This window comes from Oncorhynchus mykiss, chromosome 9 (genome assembly GCF_057628025.1).
Source record: "Oncorhynchus mykiss isolate SJ-2025 chromosome 9, ASM5762802v1, whole genome shotgun sequence".
Classification (NCBI taxonomy): domain Eukaryota; kingdom Metazoa; phylum Chordata; class Actinopteri; order Salmoniformes; family Salmonidae; genus Oncorhynchus; species Oncorhynchus mykiss.
This window is the reverse complement of record NC_143030.1, coordinates 67,240,643-67,257,574: the sequence shown is the minus strand read 5'-3', so window position 1 is coordinate 67,257,574 and position 16,932 is coordinate 67,240,643. Positions and strand designations below refer to the sequence as shown.

General features: G+C 42.1%; 1 protein-coding gene across 1 annotated transcript in view; it reads left to right on the top strand.

Moving 5' to 3' along the window:
- vwa5b1 (von Willebrand factor A domain containing 5B1) overlaps positions 1 to 16,932 on the top strand; it is a 67,068-nt gene that overhangs the window by 10,326 nt on the left and 39,810 nt on the right. The window contains exons 7-10 of the mRNA XM_090185107.1: positions 2,710 to 2,834; positions 4,546 to 4,722; positions 8,832 to 8,942; positions 9,440 to 9,642. Coding sequence (XP_090041233.1) covers positions 2,710 to 2,834; positions 4,546 to 4,722; positions 8,832 to 8,942; positions 9,440 to 9,642 — 616 coding nt within the window. The remainder of the gene's footprint in view (positions 1 to 2,709; positions 2,835 to 4,545; positions 4,723 to 8,831; positions 8,943 to 9,439; positions 9,643 to 16,932) is intronic.

Sequence of the window (16,932 nt, the reverse complement as noted above, 5' to 3'; positions counted from 1 at the left end):
GTTATACTGTTACATATATACAGTATATACTGTATATATATCTCTCTCTATCCTTACTTTCTTCTCTCTCTCTCTCTCTTTCTTTAAACCCCCACCCACCTTTTTCTCTCCTTCTCTATCTTAGTCCTCTCCTGGTTGTCTTAATCTCTGCCTGGGCCAGTTGTCTCCCAGAGGCAGGAATGAGTCGCCAGATTGCTTGTCCAATAAGGCTCTAAAGAGATGGCTTTGTTTACGGCCCTAGGGCCAGTGGCTGGCTGTGCAATTCAATTCAGTCCACTGTGGGACTGGGGTTTCAATCTCATCAAGGAGACTGCTGAGCACAACCAGATGGCCATGGCAATAGAGAGATGTATGGAGTGCTTGCCGGAAGCAGTTTTCCCTCAGTTTTTGCATAGTGAAATTAACTTCAAATGATTTTGAAAAGTGATTGTTGGACGGTTTTCATCAAAAGCTTGATTTACTAAATGGTCAATAAAAACCGCTCGCCATGAACTTCACTGCAGAGAGATGTATTGAGGGATGCCTGTGGAGAGAAGAATATGAGCAGAAAATAGCAAAGCACTTTTAATCACAGTAGTGGAGCTGGGATATTGACTTGACAGCAACAGCATTTCTCTGGAATCAAAATCCAAGAGGGACCTTAGTCTGTGACTAATCATGGACAGACTACGTAAGCATAAATGGTACCATATACAGTGGGGCAAAAAAGTATTTAGTCAGCCACCAATTGTGCAAGTTCTCCCACTTAAAAATATGAAAGAGGCCTGTAATTTTCATCATAGGTACACTTCAACTATGACAGACAAAATGAGAAAGAAAAATCCAGAAAATCACATTGTAGGATTTGTAATGAATTTATTTGCAAATTATGGTGGAAAATAAGTATTTGGTCAATAACAAAAGTTTATCTCAATACTTTGTTATATACCCTTTGTTGGCAATGACAGAGGTCAAACGTTTTCTGTAAGTCTTCACAAGGTTTTCACACACTGTTGCTGGTATTTTGGCCCATTCCTCCATGCAGATCTCCTCTAGAGCAGTGATGTTTTGGAGCTGTTGCTGGGCAACACGGACTTTCAACTCCCTCCAAAGATGTTCTATGGGGTTGAGATCTGGAGACTGGCTAGGCCACTCCAGGACTTTGAAATGCTTCTTACGAAGCCACTCCTTCATTGCCCGGGCGGTGTGTTTGGGATCATTGTCATGCTGAAAGACACAGCCACGTTTCATTTTCAATGCCCTTGCTGATGGAAGGAGGTTTTCACTCAAAATCTCACGATACATGGCCCCATTCATTCTTTCCTTTACACGGATCAGTCGTCCTTGTCCCTTTGCAGAAAAACAGCCCCAAAGCATGATGTTTCCACCCCATGCTTCACAGTAGGTATAGTGTCCTTTGGATGCAACTCAGCATTCTTTGTCCTCCAAACACGACGAGTTGAGTTTTTACCAAAAAGTTATATTTTGGTTTCATCTGACCGTATGACATTCTCCCAATCTTCTTCTGGATCATCCAAATGCTCTCTAGCAAACTTCAGACGGGCCTGGTCATGTACTGGCTTAAGCAGGGGGACACATTGGCACTGCAGGATTTGAGTCCCTGGCGGCATAGTGTGTTACTGAAGGTAGGCTTTGTTACTTTGGTCCCAGCTCTCTGCAGGTTATTCACTAGGTCTCCCCCGTGTGGTTCTGGGATTTTTGCTCACCGTTCTTGTGATCATTTTGACCCCACGGGGTGAGATCTTGCGTGGAGCCCCAGATCGAGGGTGATTATCAGTGGTCTTGTATGTCTTCCATTTCCTAATAATTGCTCCCACAGTTGATTTCTTCAAACCAAGCTACTTAGCTATTGCAGATTCAGTCTTCCCAGCCTGGTGCAGGTCTACAATTTTGTTTCTGGTGTCCTTTGACAGCTCTTTGGTCTTGTCCATAGTGGAGTTTGGAGTGTGACTGTTTGATGTTGTGGACATGTGTCTTTTATACTAATAACAAGTTCAAACAGGTGCCATTAATACAGGTAACGAGTTACAGGTCTGTGAGAGCAAGAAATCTTGCTTGTTTGTAGGTGACCAAATACTTATTTTCCACCATAATTTACAAATAAATTCATAAAAAATCCTACAATGTGATTTTCTGGATTGTTTTTCTCATTTTGTCTGTCATAGTTGAAGTGTACCTATGATGAAAATTACAGGCCTCTCTCATCTTTTTAAATGGGAGAACTTGCACAATTGGTGGCTGACTAAATACTTTTTTGCCCCACTGTATCTGTCATGATAAAATGGGATGCGTGAGATAACAAGCAGCATTAGTTCCTGTGCTCAGGACAAATCACGATTTCGCAAGTAATAGCATTTTTTAAAATTATGGAAGGGGAGGGGACATTTGGCCCATAGACTTGCCTGTAACTTGCAACGAGAGTGGGAGGAGCTCTTCGTTACGGTTCCGCTCCTCATTCTATCACTTCTTTAAACACCCAGAACTTAATTGAGCACCTGACCAATTACACAAGACTTTAGTTATGGGTTAACCAAGATTAGTCTGTGACAGAAATATATACTACTTGGCCACGTCTGCCTTTTCTCTGACAGATGTTTGCAGGAATTGCATATTGTACCCTTCTATCAGTGTTATGGCTCATACTGAAACCTGCTTGTTGTCAAGGTGATACTGTACCATATTAGTCTAGTGCCCATTGTTTCCTACTAGATCCTCATCTGCCTCTTGTGCTGATTGAGGATGGAGACATGACACTGGAGGAGTACGATGAACACCTTACAGGGAAGAGTGACTACATCAAGGCCATCAAGAAGGACTCCAGTAATGAAAAGAAAGTGAGTGCTGCATCTGATCTGATGTGATCTGCGTTTTACCCAGTAGCCTTATTGAGTGACAAAGAAACAGCTGTCTGAGAGGACTCATATAGATTAAAGAGGCTTTGTAAAATGGCAAGATGCTGCTTATAATTAGAGAAGAAAAGCATATAGCGTCATGAATATTCAATAACAACAGATAATGAGACCTCTCTTATAAGAAAAGATAGCAGTTCTGAAACTAAAGTAAAAGTGCAGTAACTGCAGTCGACTGGGGTATTTTGGATGCAGTAATTGCAGAATAACTGCAATGTACTGCAGTTGAACTGCAGTTACACTGCAAAATAAACTGTGTTGTTTTCGACGCAGTACTTGAAGCGTACTGCAGTTATACTGCATATTAACTACATTTATACTACAGTGTACTGCGCTTATACTGCAAAATAAACTGTGTTATTTTGGACCCAGTACTTGAAGTATACTGCAGAGTATACTACTCTGACTACAGTTATTCTACAGTGTACAGCAGTCATACTGCACTCTGACTACAGTTATACTACAGTGTACTGCAGTTATACTGCACACTGACTACAGTTATACTACAGTGTATTACAGTTATACTAGTGTACTGCAGTTATACTACAGTGTACGGCAGTTATACTGCACACATTTATTTTCGTACGGGCTGCGTATCCACACCTTTTGCCAGTTTTGTGTGATTTGTTAGACCTGGTTTGGCCTGTATTGGTAGTGCATTCCAGTATTCCTGTGTCCTTTATTATTATATGAAAGCAATTGATTTATTTCAACCTCTCTGAGATCATTTTAAAACCACACATGAATGATACACATTGGAGTTACAGTATGTTGTTTGAATGGTGAGTTTATTATTTTTCTTGAGGTGAAATCGTGTCGGTACAGATTGTACCTTATTCTCCACATGTCTGAATGGCACTACGGTGGTAGATACAATTACATCCTTAAGTGACCAGTAGACCTCAATGGGAGGGAGAGAGAGGACACTTAGCCTAAAATGATGTGTGGGATAAAAAGGGGTTACTATGGAAACCACAAAAAGTCCTCAGTGTTCTGCTTGGAATTTCTACCTGCAAGAACACATGCACCAGTTGATTGAGTGTCCTTTCTCTTTCAAATCATTTGGGTGTCATTTTAAACAAATTCCCAACCATAATTTCCTTGAATTATGCATGTTTATTTAAGAAGCATAGCTGAAATCAGCTTATCAAAAACGTTCCGTATGGAGAATATTTTATTGTTAGAATATTTTATCTAATAGATCTTAGCATGAAGGAAACAGCTGTGTTGTAGTTTAGGGGAACGCTGCCTTGTAGAGCTATAACTAATTTTAATACAATTATAATAATTTTCTTATCAGATGTGACATGTAAGATATGTATAAAAAATGACTTGTACAAAGTCATTGCTGTATGTGAATATGGCTCTTATTCAAAGCTTGCATGATGTGATTGGGATCTCATTCTCTTTATTTCATTATTTTCTTACTGCATCCTCTGACCATGTTATCCTCTGACCACGTTATCCTCTGACCATGTTATCCTCTGACCACGTTATCCTCTGACCATGTTATCCTCTGACCATGTTATCCTGTGGCCATGATATCCTCTCACCATGTTATCCTCTGATCATGTGTAGACTAGATCTCAAGCACTTCTCTCACCATGTTATCCTCTGGCCATGTGGCAAAGTGAAGGTGGATATCATTCGTAAGCGTCTCCACAAGGACATCCTCCACAACCCTGCGGTTATGCTCAACTTCTGCCCAGACCTCAAGTCCATGACCTCTGACCTGAGGAAGGTGCATGGAGAGTTCATCTTCCTCATCGACCGCAGTGGGAGCATGAGCGGGGTCAACATCAGCTGTGTCAAGGTACTGTCATGACTTCATAACACATTGAAAACCCATTCTTAATCTATTCTTAATAAGGGCATAAACATAATGAACTGAGTAGTTTGGCAAAACTAAACCTGGAGGATGGAGACTTAAGGGCAACTAAAGTAATAGAATGAATTATGAAGGAATAACATAGTTTACTAATTAGATATGTAAGATGTGCTATTAATGACTCAATGACTCACTGGTCATTTGATGGAAAGGTCAATGGAAACTCATCTCAGCTCGGCCTTTATTTCCAGTGCATCTGACTGTAATGTTACATGATTGGACTGGGCTGAGAGTGGTGATGTTTGACTAACCCCTGTTGGTCTATCATGCACAGCAGGGCAGCATGACTCATACTCGGAAATCTTCTGATTGGGGAGAGATGGGCATCCTCTCCCTCTGACACCCCAAAGCCTGACTTAAATCAAATCAAATCAAATTGTATTTGTCACATGCGCTGAATACAACAGGCGTAGTAGACCTTACAGTGAAATGCTTACAAGCCCTTAACTAATGATGCAGTTTTACGAAAATACCTAACAAATAAAAAGTAAGAGATAAGACTTTAGTTGCAGTGGTGTAAAAGGGGGGGGGGGGGTGCAAATAGTCTGGGTAGCCATTTGATTAGCTGTTCAGGAGTCTAATGGCTTGGGGGTAGAAACTGTTTAGAAGCCTCTTGGACCTAGACTTGGCGCTCCGGTACCGCTTGCCGTCTATGACTAGGGTGGCTGGAGTCTTTGACGATTTTTGGGGCCTTCCTCTGACACCGCCTGGTATAGAGGTACTGGATGGCAGGAAGCTAGGCCCCGATGATGTACTGGGCCTTACGCACTACCATCTGTAGTGCCTTGCGGTCGGAGGCCGAGCAGTTGCCATTCCAGGCAGTTATGCAACCCGTCAGGATCCTCTCGGGTGCAGCTGTAAAATCTTTTGAGGATCTGAGGACCCATGACAAATATTTTCACTCTCCTGAGGGGGGATCGGTCTGACTTGACCCATCCAGGTCAGGCCGATGATGATGAAATCATTTCTCCTCGGTTTCTTTGATCTGCCAGAAACTCCCCCAAAATGCCAGGCCCCAATTTGATAGCATCTTTGACTGAATATAAGGAGAAAGAGAGATTTATATGACACCAAAATGCCAGCGACCCCAAAATGCTAGCGAGCACCAATTTGATAGCACCTTTGAAAGTGGGAGAAAGAGCAGTGGAGATTTTCTATGACACAACGACTTGAAATTGACAAAAAGCATTGAAGTTTCCTGTGAGCTGACTCTCTAATCAATCTCTGCTATAACATTCTCTATCCACTTTCTCTGTATTGTTGCATGTCATGAAGAAAGTCCATTACATATAACAACTGCTTCATACGTGCATGCTTTATGACAGAGAAAATGCCATTACTGTTCCTCAATGGGTCAGAGGAGGGTTGTAATTTCTTTATTTTAGAGAGTAAAAGAAAGGAAATCATGTCATTTCTGTCAAACTTTTGTCATAGCAACACAGAAATGACAGGATTTACTTTCTCTTCACCATTATACACAGAGTGTACAAAGCATGACATATCTGAATTCACCTGATTAGTCTATAATACCTTATTGATGTCACCTGTTAAATCCACTTCAATCAGTGTAGATGAAGGCGGGGGGGGGGGAGATTTTTAAGCCTTGAGACAATTGAAACATGGATTGTGTAGGTGTTCCATTCAGAGGGTGAATGGGCAAAACATTATGCAGTATGAGAATATTCAAAGTAGCCACCCTTTGCCTTGATGACAGCTTTGCACACTCTTGGCATTCTCTCAACCAGCTTCACCTGGAATGCATTTCCAACAGTCATGAAGGAGTTCCCACATACGCTGAGCACTTGTTGGTTACTTTTCCTTCACTCTGCGGTCCACCTCATCCCAAACTATCTCAATTGGGTTGAGGTTGGGTGATTGGAGGCTAGGTCATCTGATGCAGCACTCCATCCCTCCCCTTCTTGTTCAAATAGCCCTTACATAGCCTGGAGGTGTTTTGGGTGATTGTCCTGTTGAAAACAAATTATAGTCCCACTAAGCGCAAGCCAGGTGGGATGGCGTGTTGCTGCAGAATGCTGTGGTAGCCATACAGGTTAAGTGTGCCTTGAATAAATAAAAAAAATCAATTGGCCGATTTTATTTATTTATTTATTTTTTTAATGTATTTGTAATAATGACAATTACAACAATAGTGAATAAACACTTATTTTAACTTAATATAATACATCAATGAAATCAATTTCGCCTCAAGTAAATAATGAAACATGTTCAATTTGGTTTAAATATTGCAAAAACATAGTGTTGGAGAAGAAAGTAAAAGTGCAATATGTGCTTTGTAAGAAAGCTAGCGTTTCAGTTCCTTGCTCAGAACATGAGAACATATTAAAGCTGGTTGTTCCTTTTAACATGAGTCTTCAATATTCCCAGGTAAGAAGTTTTAGGTTGTAGTTATTATAGGAATTATAGGACTATTTCCCTCTATACCATTTGTATTTGATTAACAGTTGACTATTGGATGTTCTTATAGTCACTTTAGTATTGTCAGTGTAACAGTATAGCTTCCGTCCCTCTCCTCGCTCCTCCCTGGGCTTGAACCAGCAACACAACGACAACAGCCACCACATCGAAGCAGGATTACCCATGCAGAGCAAGGGAAACAACCACCCCAATCAGAGCGAGTGAAGTTTGAAACGCTATTAGCGCACTAACTAGCCAGCCATTTCACTTTGGTTACACCAGCCTCATCTCGGGAGTTGATAGGCTTGAAGTCATAAACAGCGCAATGCTTGACGCACAACGAAGAGCTGCTGGCAAAACGCACCAGAGTGCTGTTTGAATGAATGTTTATGCGCCTGCTTCTGCCTACCACCGCTCAGTTAGATACTTGTATGCTTGTATGCTCAGTCAGATTATATGCAACGCAGGACACGCGTGTAGTTAACTAGTGATTATGATTGATTGTTTTTTATAAGATAAGTTTAATGCTAGCTAGCAACTTACCTTGGCTTACTGCATTTGCGTAACAGCAGTCTCCTTGTGGAGTGTAATGAGAGAGAGGCAGGTTGTTATTGCGTTGGACTAGTTAACTGTAAGGTTGCAAGATTGGATCCCCCGAGCTGACAAGGTGAAAATCTGTCGTTCTGCCCCTGAACGAGGCAGTTAACCCACCGTTTCTAGGCCGTCATTGAAAATAAGAATGTGTTCTTAACTGACTTGCCAAGTTAAATAAAGATTAAATAAAGGTGTAAAAAAAATATATAATAATAATAGGCAAATCGGCGCCCAAAAATACCGATTTCCGATTGTTATGAAAACTTGAAATCGGCCCCAATTAATCGGCCATTCCGATTAATCGGCCGACCTCTAGTTGAGATGTGTCTGTTACTTGAACTATGTGAAGCATTTCTTTGGGCTGCAATTTCTGAGGCTGGTAACTCTGTGCCTTCTTTTCCTGTGGAGGTCCTCATGAGAGCCAGTTTCATCATAACGCTTGATGATTTTTGCGACTGCACTTGAAGAAACTTTCAGTTCTTGAAATGACCAATAAACTTTGATTTGATTAGATTTTTTTCAGTCATAAATAAATGAAACATTCACAAAGAAAGGGTATTAAATACACAATTTGGTGTAAAAAAACAACAACATAAAACAGTGAAATATGATTACAGCCAAACTTGAAATTAATGGTTGTAATTGAGCATACACTTTCTAATAATACACTGGCCCGTCCCTCTGTCACACAGAGATAATAATAATAATCATAACGCAATGGATTATGTTGCACTTCTCTAGTGCACCACAAAGACGCTCTCCAGTGCATAGTAACTAGCCTGCTGACAGATAAAATTGTAATCTGGTCATACTGCCGCAGCCGAAAATGTTTAAACGTCAAGAATAACACTTGCAGCCAGGTGAACAAGGCTGGTTGTTAGAGAGTCTCTTCTTAAAGATTGACCGCCTTGTCTGCTTGTCTTGTTCTTTTTCATTTCCATCTCTCTCCATCTCTTTCCCTCTTTTCTCATTCTCCTCTCCTTCGTATTGACCTTGTGTTTCTATCATTTCTGTTCTGTTCCCAGGATGCCATGGTGGTGATCCTGAAGAGCATTGTGCCTGCCAGTCTCTTCAACATCATCGGCTTTGGCTCCACATTCAAAACACTGTTTTCTACCAGTCAGAGCTATGATGAGGTATGAGGAAAGCAGAACATAGTTTATTTTTTCAGGTCAATATTATTGAACTGCATGTCAGTGATAAAATCTCTATTGGTAAATGCTTAATCTTGCGTGACAGATTTCACAGCTACAGGTAGTACAGGTAGGGGTGACAGGTAGCATACTGATTAAGAGCGGCGGGCCAGTATCCCAAAAAATAGCTGGTTCGAAAAATCTGTAGATGTGCCCTTGAGCAAGGCACTTAACCCTAATTACTCCAGTAAGTCGTTCTGGATAAGAGCGTCTGCTATATGACAATAAAGGTCAACTGTAAATGTAGTCGGAGTACGAGTATAATTCACAGACACACTTGTCTGCCTCTGTTAGATGACTAAATGTTATTGTGTGTATTATTATAATAAATGCTGCTATAATATGCTTCCCCCCTGTCTTTTCTCTGGGCAGCTACAAGTGTCTGTCACAAGAGACTCAAGACTAGTAATATGCTTCTCCCCTGTCGCTCCATGTTTCAGGAAACAGTAACCATGGCTTGTGAGTACATCAGGAAGATCCGAGCTGACATGGGCGGCACCAACATCCTGGCACCACTTAACTGGATCCTGAGGCAACCCATGCACGTGGGTCATCCACGCATGCTATTCCTGATCACAGATGGGGCCGTCAGCAACCCAGGGAAGGTCATCGAGCTGGTCCGCAGCCATGCACGCTACACCAGGTTAACACACCATCAACTTACTTAACTTTGTTGTCTCCAATTGCTATAGACTACCGTATTCAAAATTATGACATTTCCATGTAAAAGATCCCATGAGCACCAACATGTGAAGTTCATAGGAGCATATTAAAGTGGGTGTCAAATGAAAGCTAAGAGTCTATATTTTGGGGAAATTAAGATACATTTTCCAACCATTTTCCATCTTAAGAAAAGTTTTTGATTTCTGGATAAACATACAGAAAAGCGGGTCTTAGATAACATCTACCAGAAAAAGTCTTAAAAGGTATTAGAAATACTTCAAAACACAATAATGTTTAAGTAGAGACCCCTGCCCACTAATATCAACACAAATGTTTGCCATCTGTAAGTTTAAGAAACATTACCTTGTGCCTTGAAATTCCTTTACCAGAAATCAACATATCTTTAAGATATTTTCTAATTTCTCTCCCTTGTGAGGTGGGAGGATAATGAAAGTTCACAGAGGTAACAAGTGATGGTAGACATAGTTATATTTAATGCTATCAATCTAGTTTATAAATTATTAAGTGATTAAAACTCGTTATTCCATTGCCAAATTGGTAACTGAATTACCCAAAAATCAGTAACGGAATTACTGCAACTGAATTGGCTACAATGAGAAATCATAATAATACTCACAGGTGGGTCTCCTGATACGGTCCACCCTTCCACTGGCATACTGTTATGTTCAGCTCATAGTGTCTCCTGCTACTGTCCTCCGTTCCACTGGCATACTGTTATGTTCAGCTCATAGTGTCTCCTGCTACTGTCCTTCATTCCACTGGCATACTGTTATGTTCAGCGCATAGGGTCTCCTGCTACTGTCCTTCATTCCACTGGCATACTGTTATGTTCAGCTCATAGTGTCTCCTGCTACTGTCCTTCATTCCACTGGCATACTGTTATGTTCAGCTCATAGGGTCTCCTGCTACTGTCCTTCATTCCACTGGCATACTGTTATGTTCAGCGCATAGGGTCTCCTGCTACTGTCCTCCCTTCCACTGGCATACTGTTATGTTCAGCTCATAGTGTCTCCTGCTACTGTCCTTCATTCCACTGGCATACTGTTATGTTCAGCTCATAGGGTCTCCTGCAACTGTCCTCCCTTCCACTGGCATACTGTTATGTTCAGCTCATAGGGTCATGTTTTCTTTCTCTTTCTGTTGTCTGGTGGTCAAACCATTAAAACAGTCTGACCCACTGAGCACCAACCGACAAGTAGTTGTATTTTGGTCAGTCCAAAGATTAATTGATTACGATTGAACTGATTTAGTTACGGTGCATTCTGAAACTATTCAGACCCCTTGACTTTTTCCACATTTTGTTTAGGTTTCCAGCCTTATTCTAAAATATATTATATTTTTTAATTTCCTCATCAATCTACACACAATACCCAATACATTTTTGCAAATGTATTCTAATAAATAAAAAACCTAAATGTGACATTTACATTTAAGTATTCAGACCCTTTACTCAGTACTTTGTTGAATCACCTTTGGCAGAGATTACAGCCTCAAGACCCTACAAGCTTGGCACACCTGTATTTGGGGAGTTTCTCCCCTTCTTCTAGGCAGATCCTCTCAATCTCTGTCAGGTTGGATAGGGAGCGTTGCTGCACAGCTATTTTCAGGCCTCTCCAGATATGTTCGATTGGGTTCAAGTCCGGGCTCTGGCTGGGCCACTCAAAGACATTCAGAGACTTGTCACGAAGCCACTTCTGCGTTGTCTTGGCTGTGTGCCCAGTCTGAGATCCTGAGCACTCTGGAGCAGGTTTTCATCAAGGATCTCTCTGTACTTTGCTCCGTTCATCTTTCCCTCGATTCTGACTAGTCTCCCAGTCCCTGCCTCTGAAAACCATCAGGAGCATCGGAAACTGTAAGGTTGATGAATGTAAAAATACTTATTAGAATATAAGAATATAGAAGTAGTAGGCCTATATTTCATTCAAACATTTCAACTTCAATGGAAAAATAATATAATATATGCCATTCGAAATATCTTTATAGACTACACTTTCATTTTATAAAATAAACAAAAAAACAAGAGTTTCTCCCTTTCTTCTAGGCAGATCCTCTCAATCCCTGTCAGGTTGTATGGGGAGCGTTGCTGCACAGCTATTTTCAGGCCTTTCCAGAGATGTTCGATCAGGTTCAAGTCTGGGCTCTGGTTGGGCAACTCAAGGACAGAGATTTGTCGTGAAGCCACTCCTGCGTTGTCTTGGCTGTGTGCTTAGGGTCGTTGTCCTGTTGGAAGGTGAACCTTCGCCTTCCAGCTGAAAAACTTCCCCAAAGCATGATGCTTCCACCACCATGCTTCACCGTAGGGATGGTACCAGGTTTCCTCCATACGTGACGCTTGGTATTCAGGCCAAAGAGTTCAATCTTAGTTTCATAAGAAAAGAGAATCTTGATTCTCATGGTCTGAGACTCCTTCAACTGCCTTTTGGCAAATTCCAAGTGGGCTGTCATGTGTCTTTTACTGAGGAGTGGCTTCCGTCTGGCCACTCTACCATAAATGCCTGATTGGTGGAGTGCTGCAGAGATGGTTGTCCTTCTGGAAGGTTCTCCCATCTCCACAGAGGAACTCTGGAGCTCTGTCAGAGTGACCATCAGGTTCTTGGTCACCTCCCTGATGCGGTATTGTGTGTAGATTGAGGAGGAACATTTTTATTGTATCCATGTTATTTCATATTTTTTATGTATTTGCTATTATTCTTCAATGGAGAAAATAGTCAAAATTAAGAAAAGCCCTTGAATGAGTAGGTGTGTCCAAACTTATAAACGTGTATATATATATATATACACTGCTAAAAAAAATAAAGGGAACACTTAAACAACACAATGTAACTCCAAGTCAATCACACTTCTGTGAAATCAAACTGTCCACTTAGAAAGCAACACTGATTGACAATAAATTTCACATGCTGTTGTGCAAATGGAATAGACAACAGGTGGAAATTATACAAAAGACACCCCCAATAAAGGAGTGGTTCTGCAGGTGGTGACCACAGACCACTTCTCAGTTCCTATGCTTCCTGGCTGATGTTTTGGTCACTTTTGAATGCTGGCGGTGCTTTCACTCTAGTGGTAGCATGAGACGGAGTCTACAACCCACACAAGTGGCTCAGGTAGTGCAGCCCATCCAGGATGGCACATCAATGCGAGCTGTGGCAAGAAGGTTTGCTGTGTCTGTCAGCGTAGTATCCAGAGCATGGAGGCGCTACCAGGAGACAGGCCAGTACATCAGAAGACGTGGAGGAGGCCGTAGGAGGGCAACAACCCAGCAGCAGGACCGCTACCTCCGCCTTTGTGCAAGGAGAAGCAGGAGGAGCACTGCCAGAGTCCTGCAAAATGACCTCCAGCAGGCCACAAATGTGCATGTGTCTGCTCAAACGGTCAGAAACAGACTACATGAGGGTGGTATGAGATCCCGACATCCACAGGTGGGGGTTGTGCTTACAGCCCAACACCGTGCAGGACGTTTGGCATTTGCCAGAGAACACCAAGATTGGCAGATTCACCACTGGCGCCCTGTGCTCTTCACAGATGAAAGCAGGTTCACACTGAGCACGTGACAGACGTGACAGAGTCTGGAGACGCTGTGGAGAACGTTCTGCTGCCTGCAACATCCTCCAGCATGAGCGGTTTGGCGGTGGGTCAGTCATGGTGTGGGGTGGCATTTCTTTGGTGGGCCGCACAGCCCTCCATGTGCTCGCCAGAGGTAGCCTGACTGCCATTAGGTACCGAGATGAGATTCTCAGACCCCTTGTGAGACCATATGCTGGTGCGGTTGGCCCTGGGTTCCTCCTAATGCAAGACGATGCTAGACCTCATGTGGCTGGAGTGTGTCAGCAGCTCCTGCAAGAGGAAGGCATTGGTGCTATGGACTGGCCTGCCCGTTCCCCAGACCTGAATCCAATTGAGCACATCTGGGACATCATGTCTCGCTCCATCCACCAACGCCACGTTGCACCACAGACTGTCCAGGAGTTGGCGGATGCTTTAGTCCAGGTCTGGGAGGAGATCCCTCAGGAGACCATCCGCCACCTCATCAGGAGCATGCCCAGGCCTTGTAGGGAGGTCATACAGGCACGTGGAGGCCCCACACACTACTGGGCCTCATTTTGACTTGTTTTGAGGACATTACATCAAAGTTGGATCAGCCTGTAGTGTGGTTTTCCACCTTAATTTTGAGTGTGACTCCACATCCAGACCTCCATGGGTTGATAAAATTGATTTCCATTGATACTTTTTGTGTGATTTTGTTGTCAGCACATTCAACTATGTAAAGAAAAAGTATTTAATAAGAATATTTAATTCATTCAGATCTAGGATATGTTATTTTAGTGTTCCCTTTATTTTTTTGAGCAGTGTGTGATATATATATATTACAACCTGTAATTTAATTTGATTTTTATTTGGATTTCATGTAATGGACATACACAAAATAGTCCAAATTGGTGAAGGGAAATGAAAAAAATAACTGAAAAGTGGTGCATACCCCCTTTGCTATGAAGCCCCTAAATAAGATCTGGTGCAACCAATTACCTTCAGAAGTCACATAATCAGTTAGATTGCACACAGGTGGACTTTATTTAAGTGTCACATGATCTGTCACATGATCTCAGTATACATACACCTGTTCGGAAAGGCCCCAGAGTCTGCAACATCACTAAGCAAGGGGCACCACCAAGAAAGCGGCACCATGAAGACCAAGGAGCTTTTGAAACAGGTCATGGATACAGTTGTGGAGAAGTACAAATCAGGGTTGGGTTATAAAAAAATATCAGAAACTTTAAACATCTCACGGAGCACCATTAAATTCATTATTAAAAAATAGATAGAATATGGCACCACAACATCCCTGCCAAGAGAGGGCCGCCCACCAAAAGTCATGGTCCAGGCTAGGAGGGCATTAATCAGAGAGGCAACAAAGAGACCAAAGATAACCCTGAAAGGGCTACAAAGCTCCGCAGCGGAGATTGGAGTATCTGTCCATGGGACCACTTTACGCCGTACACTCCACAGAGCTGGGCTTTACTGAAGAGTAGCCAGAAAAAAGTCATTGCTTAAAGAAAAAAATAAGCAAACACGTTTGGTGTTTGCCAAAAGGCATGTGGGAGACTCCCCAAACATATGGAAGAAGGTACTCTGGTCAGATGAGACTAAAATTGAGCTTTTTGGCCATGAAGGAAAACGCTATGTCTGGCGCAAACCCAACACCTCTCATCACCCCGATAACAACATCCCCACAGTGAAGCATGGTGTGGGCAGCATCATGCTGTTTTTCATCGGCAGGGACTGGGAAACTGGTTAGAATTGAAGGAATGATGGATGGCGCTAAATACAGGGAAATTCTTGAGGGAAACCTGTTTCAGTCTTCAAGAGATTTGAGACTGGGACAGGGGTTTACCTTCCAGCAGGTCAATGACCCTAAGCATACTGCTAAAGCAACACTCGAGTGGTTTAAGGGGATCATTTAAATGTCTTGGAATGGCCTATTCAAAGTCCAGACCTCAATCCAATTGAGAATCTGTGGTATGACTTCAAGATTGCTGTACACCAGCGGAACCCATCCAACTTGAAGGAGCTGGAGCAGTTTTTCTTGAAGTATGGGCAAAAATCCCAGTGGCTAGATGTACCAAGCTTATAGAGACATACCCCAAGAGACATGCAGCTGTAATTGCTGCAAATTGTGGCTCTACAAAGTAATCACATTTTTTTTTTGGGGGGGGGGGGGGGGGGGGGGGTAGTTATACACACTCAAGTTTTCAGTGTTTTTGTCTTATTTTCTGTTTGTTTCACAATAAAAAATATTTTTGCATTTTCAAAGTGGTAGGCATGTTGTGTAAATCAAATGATACAACCTCCCCCCCCAAAATCTATTTTAATTCAAGGTTGTAAGGCAACAAAATAGGAAAAATGCCAAGGGGGGTGAATAGTTTTGCAAGCCACTGTATGTGTGTGTGTATATATATATATATATATTTTTTTTTTTCACAGACCCCCTGCAGTACATTCACAGACCCCTAGGGGGGCACAGACCCCTGATTGAATACCCCTGGTTTACCATCAACATTAGTTTTCCATTCATACAACGTGTTAGGTAAATTAACACAGTAGGTTTGTACGGAAGTCTGCTCAAAAAATGACTGTTTCGATAATAATTCCAACCAGAGGGCGAAATAGTCTTGAAAAATGTTGGCTGCAATCAAGACTTAAAGAGAATTTAGACATCCGTTAGGGAGCTGTAAATGACTAGCCAATGTTGTTTGCAATTGCGATCAGCTGTGCGGGTGATTTCAGAGCGTATTAATGGTTTAACAAGAGATCAGATGGCGATAATCTGGTGGATTTCGATGGTTGCAATTAGCCCATTCAATATGATGGAGCCTGCTAATGCATGCCCTCTCTTGTTAATGATTATTATGCTCACAGCATTTGCACAACAAGCTATTCAAACATGTAATCAAGGCTAGAGGATTGGAGGGAGCTTAAGTGGAAAACCTTGTTATTGCTCAGTAATCCTTTTAAAATGAAGCTTGGAAATATGCACCTAATATTTGCACAGTTCTTGATATTATTAGGTGTAACAACAAAACTAAATTGGCGTTGGTTATGGTAAAGTCAAATCAACTCGCTGTGTCAACAATGTCATATAGTGTTGGTAATAGTAATATTTTCAAACACTGCAATACGCTGACGCTCTGAACATGCCCCTACAGAATCAAAACACCAGCTGTTGATAGACCAAGAAAGGCAATAACACAGTACTCTCTGCAGGGAATGGGATATTGTTTCACTTTGTTTGTTGCATCTGCAATCTCAGTCTGCAGTCATCCTCTCCTGAACTACTCCTGATTTAATGACTTTAAGTCTTCTCCTTTTTAATGGATGAATGCCCCTAGATGATTGGATTAGATACACAGTGGTCTGGCCGATCCGTCCACGCGTCCAGATTGATTATCGCTCCACTCTTACAAATCAGCACACTCCCGGTCAGTGGACAGAGCAAATACTAATGAATCTCTGCTACCAGGCTGCATCCCAAATGGCACCCTATTCCATACCTAGTGTACTACCTTTGACCAGAGCCCTATGGGTCCTGGTCAAAAGTAGGGCACTATAAGGAATAGGGTGCCATATCCCAGGAGTCTACGTCAGACATGTAGCTATGCTAAATGTTGCGTTTCCTTTTTAATCCCCACTGTTTGACCTCATCAAATATGCAGAGGAGCCATCGCTGGTGCATCTGCTGGTGTTGAGATGGAGA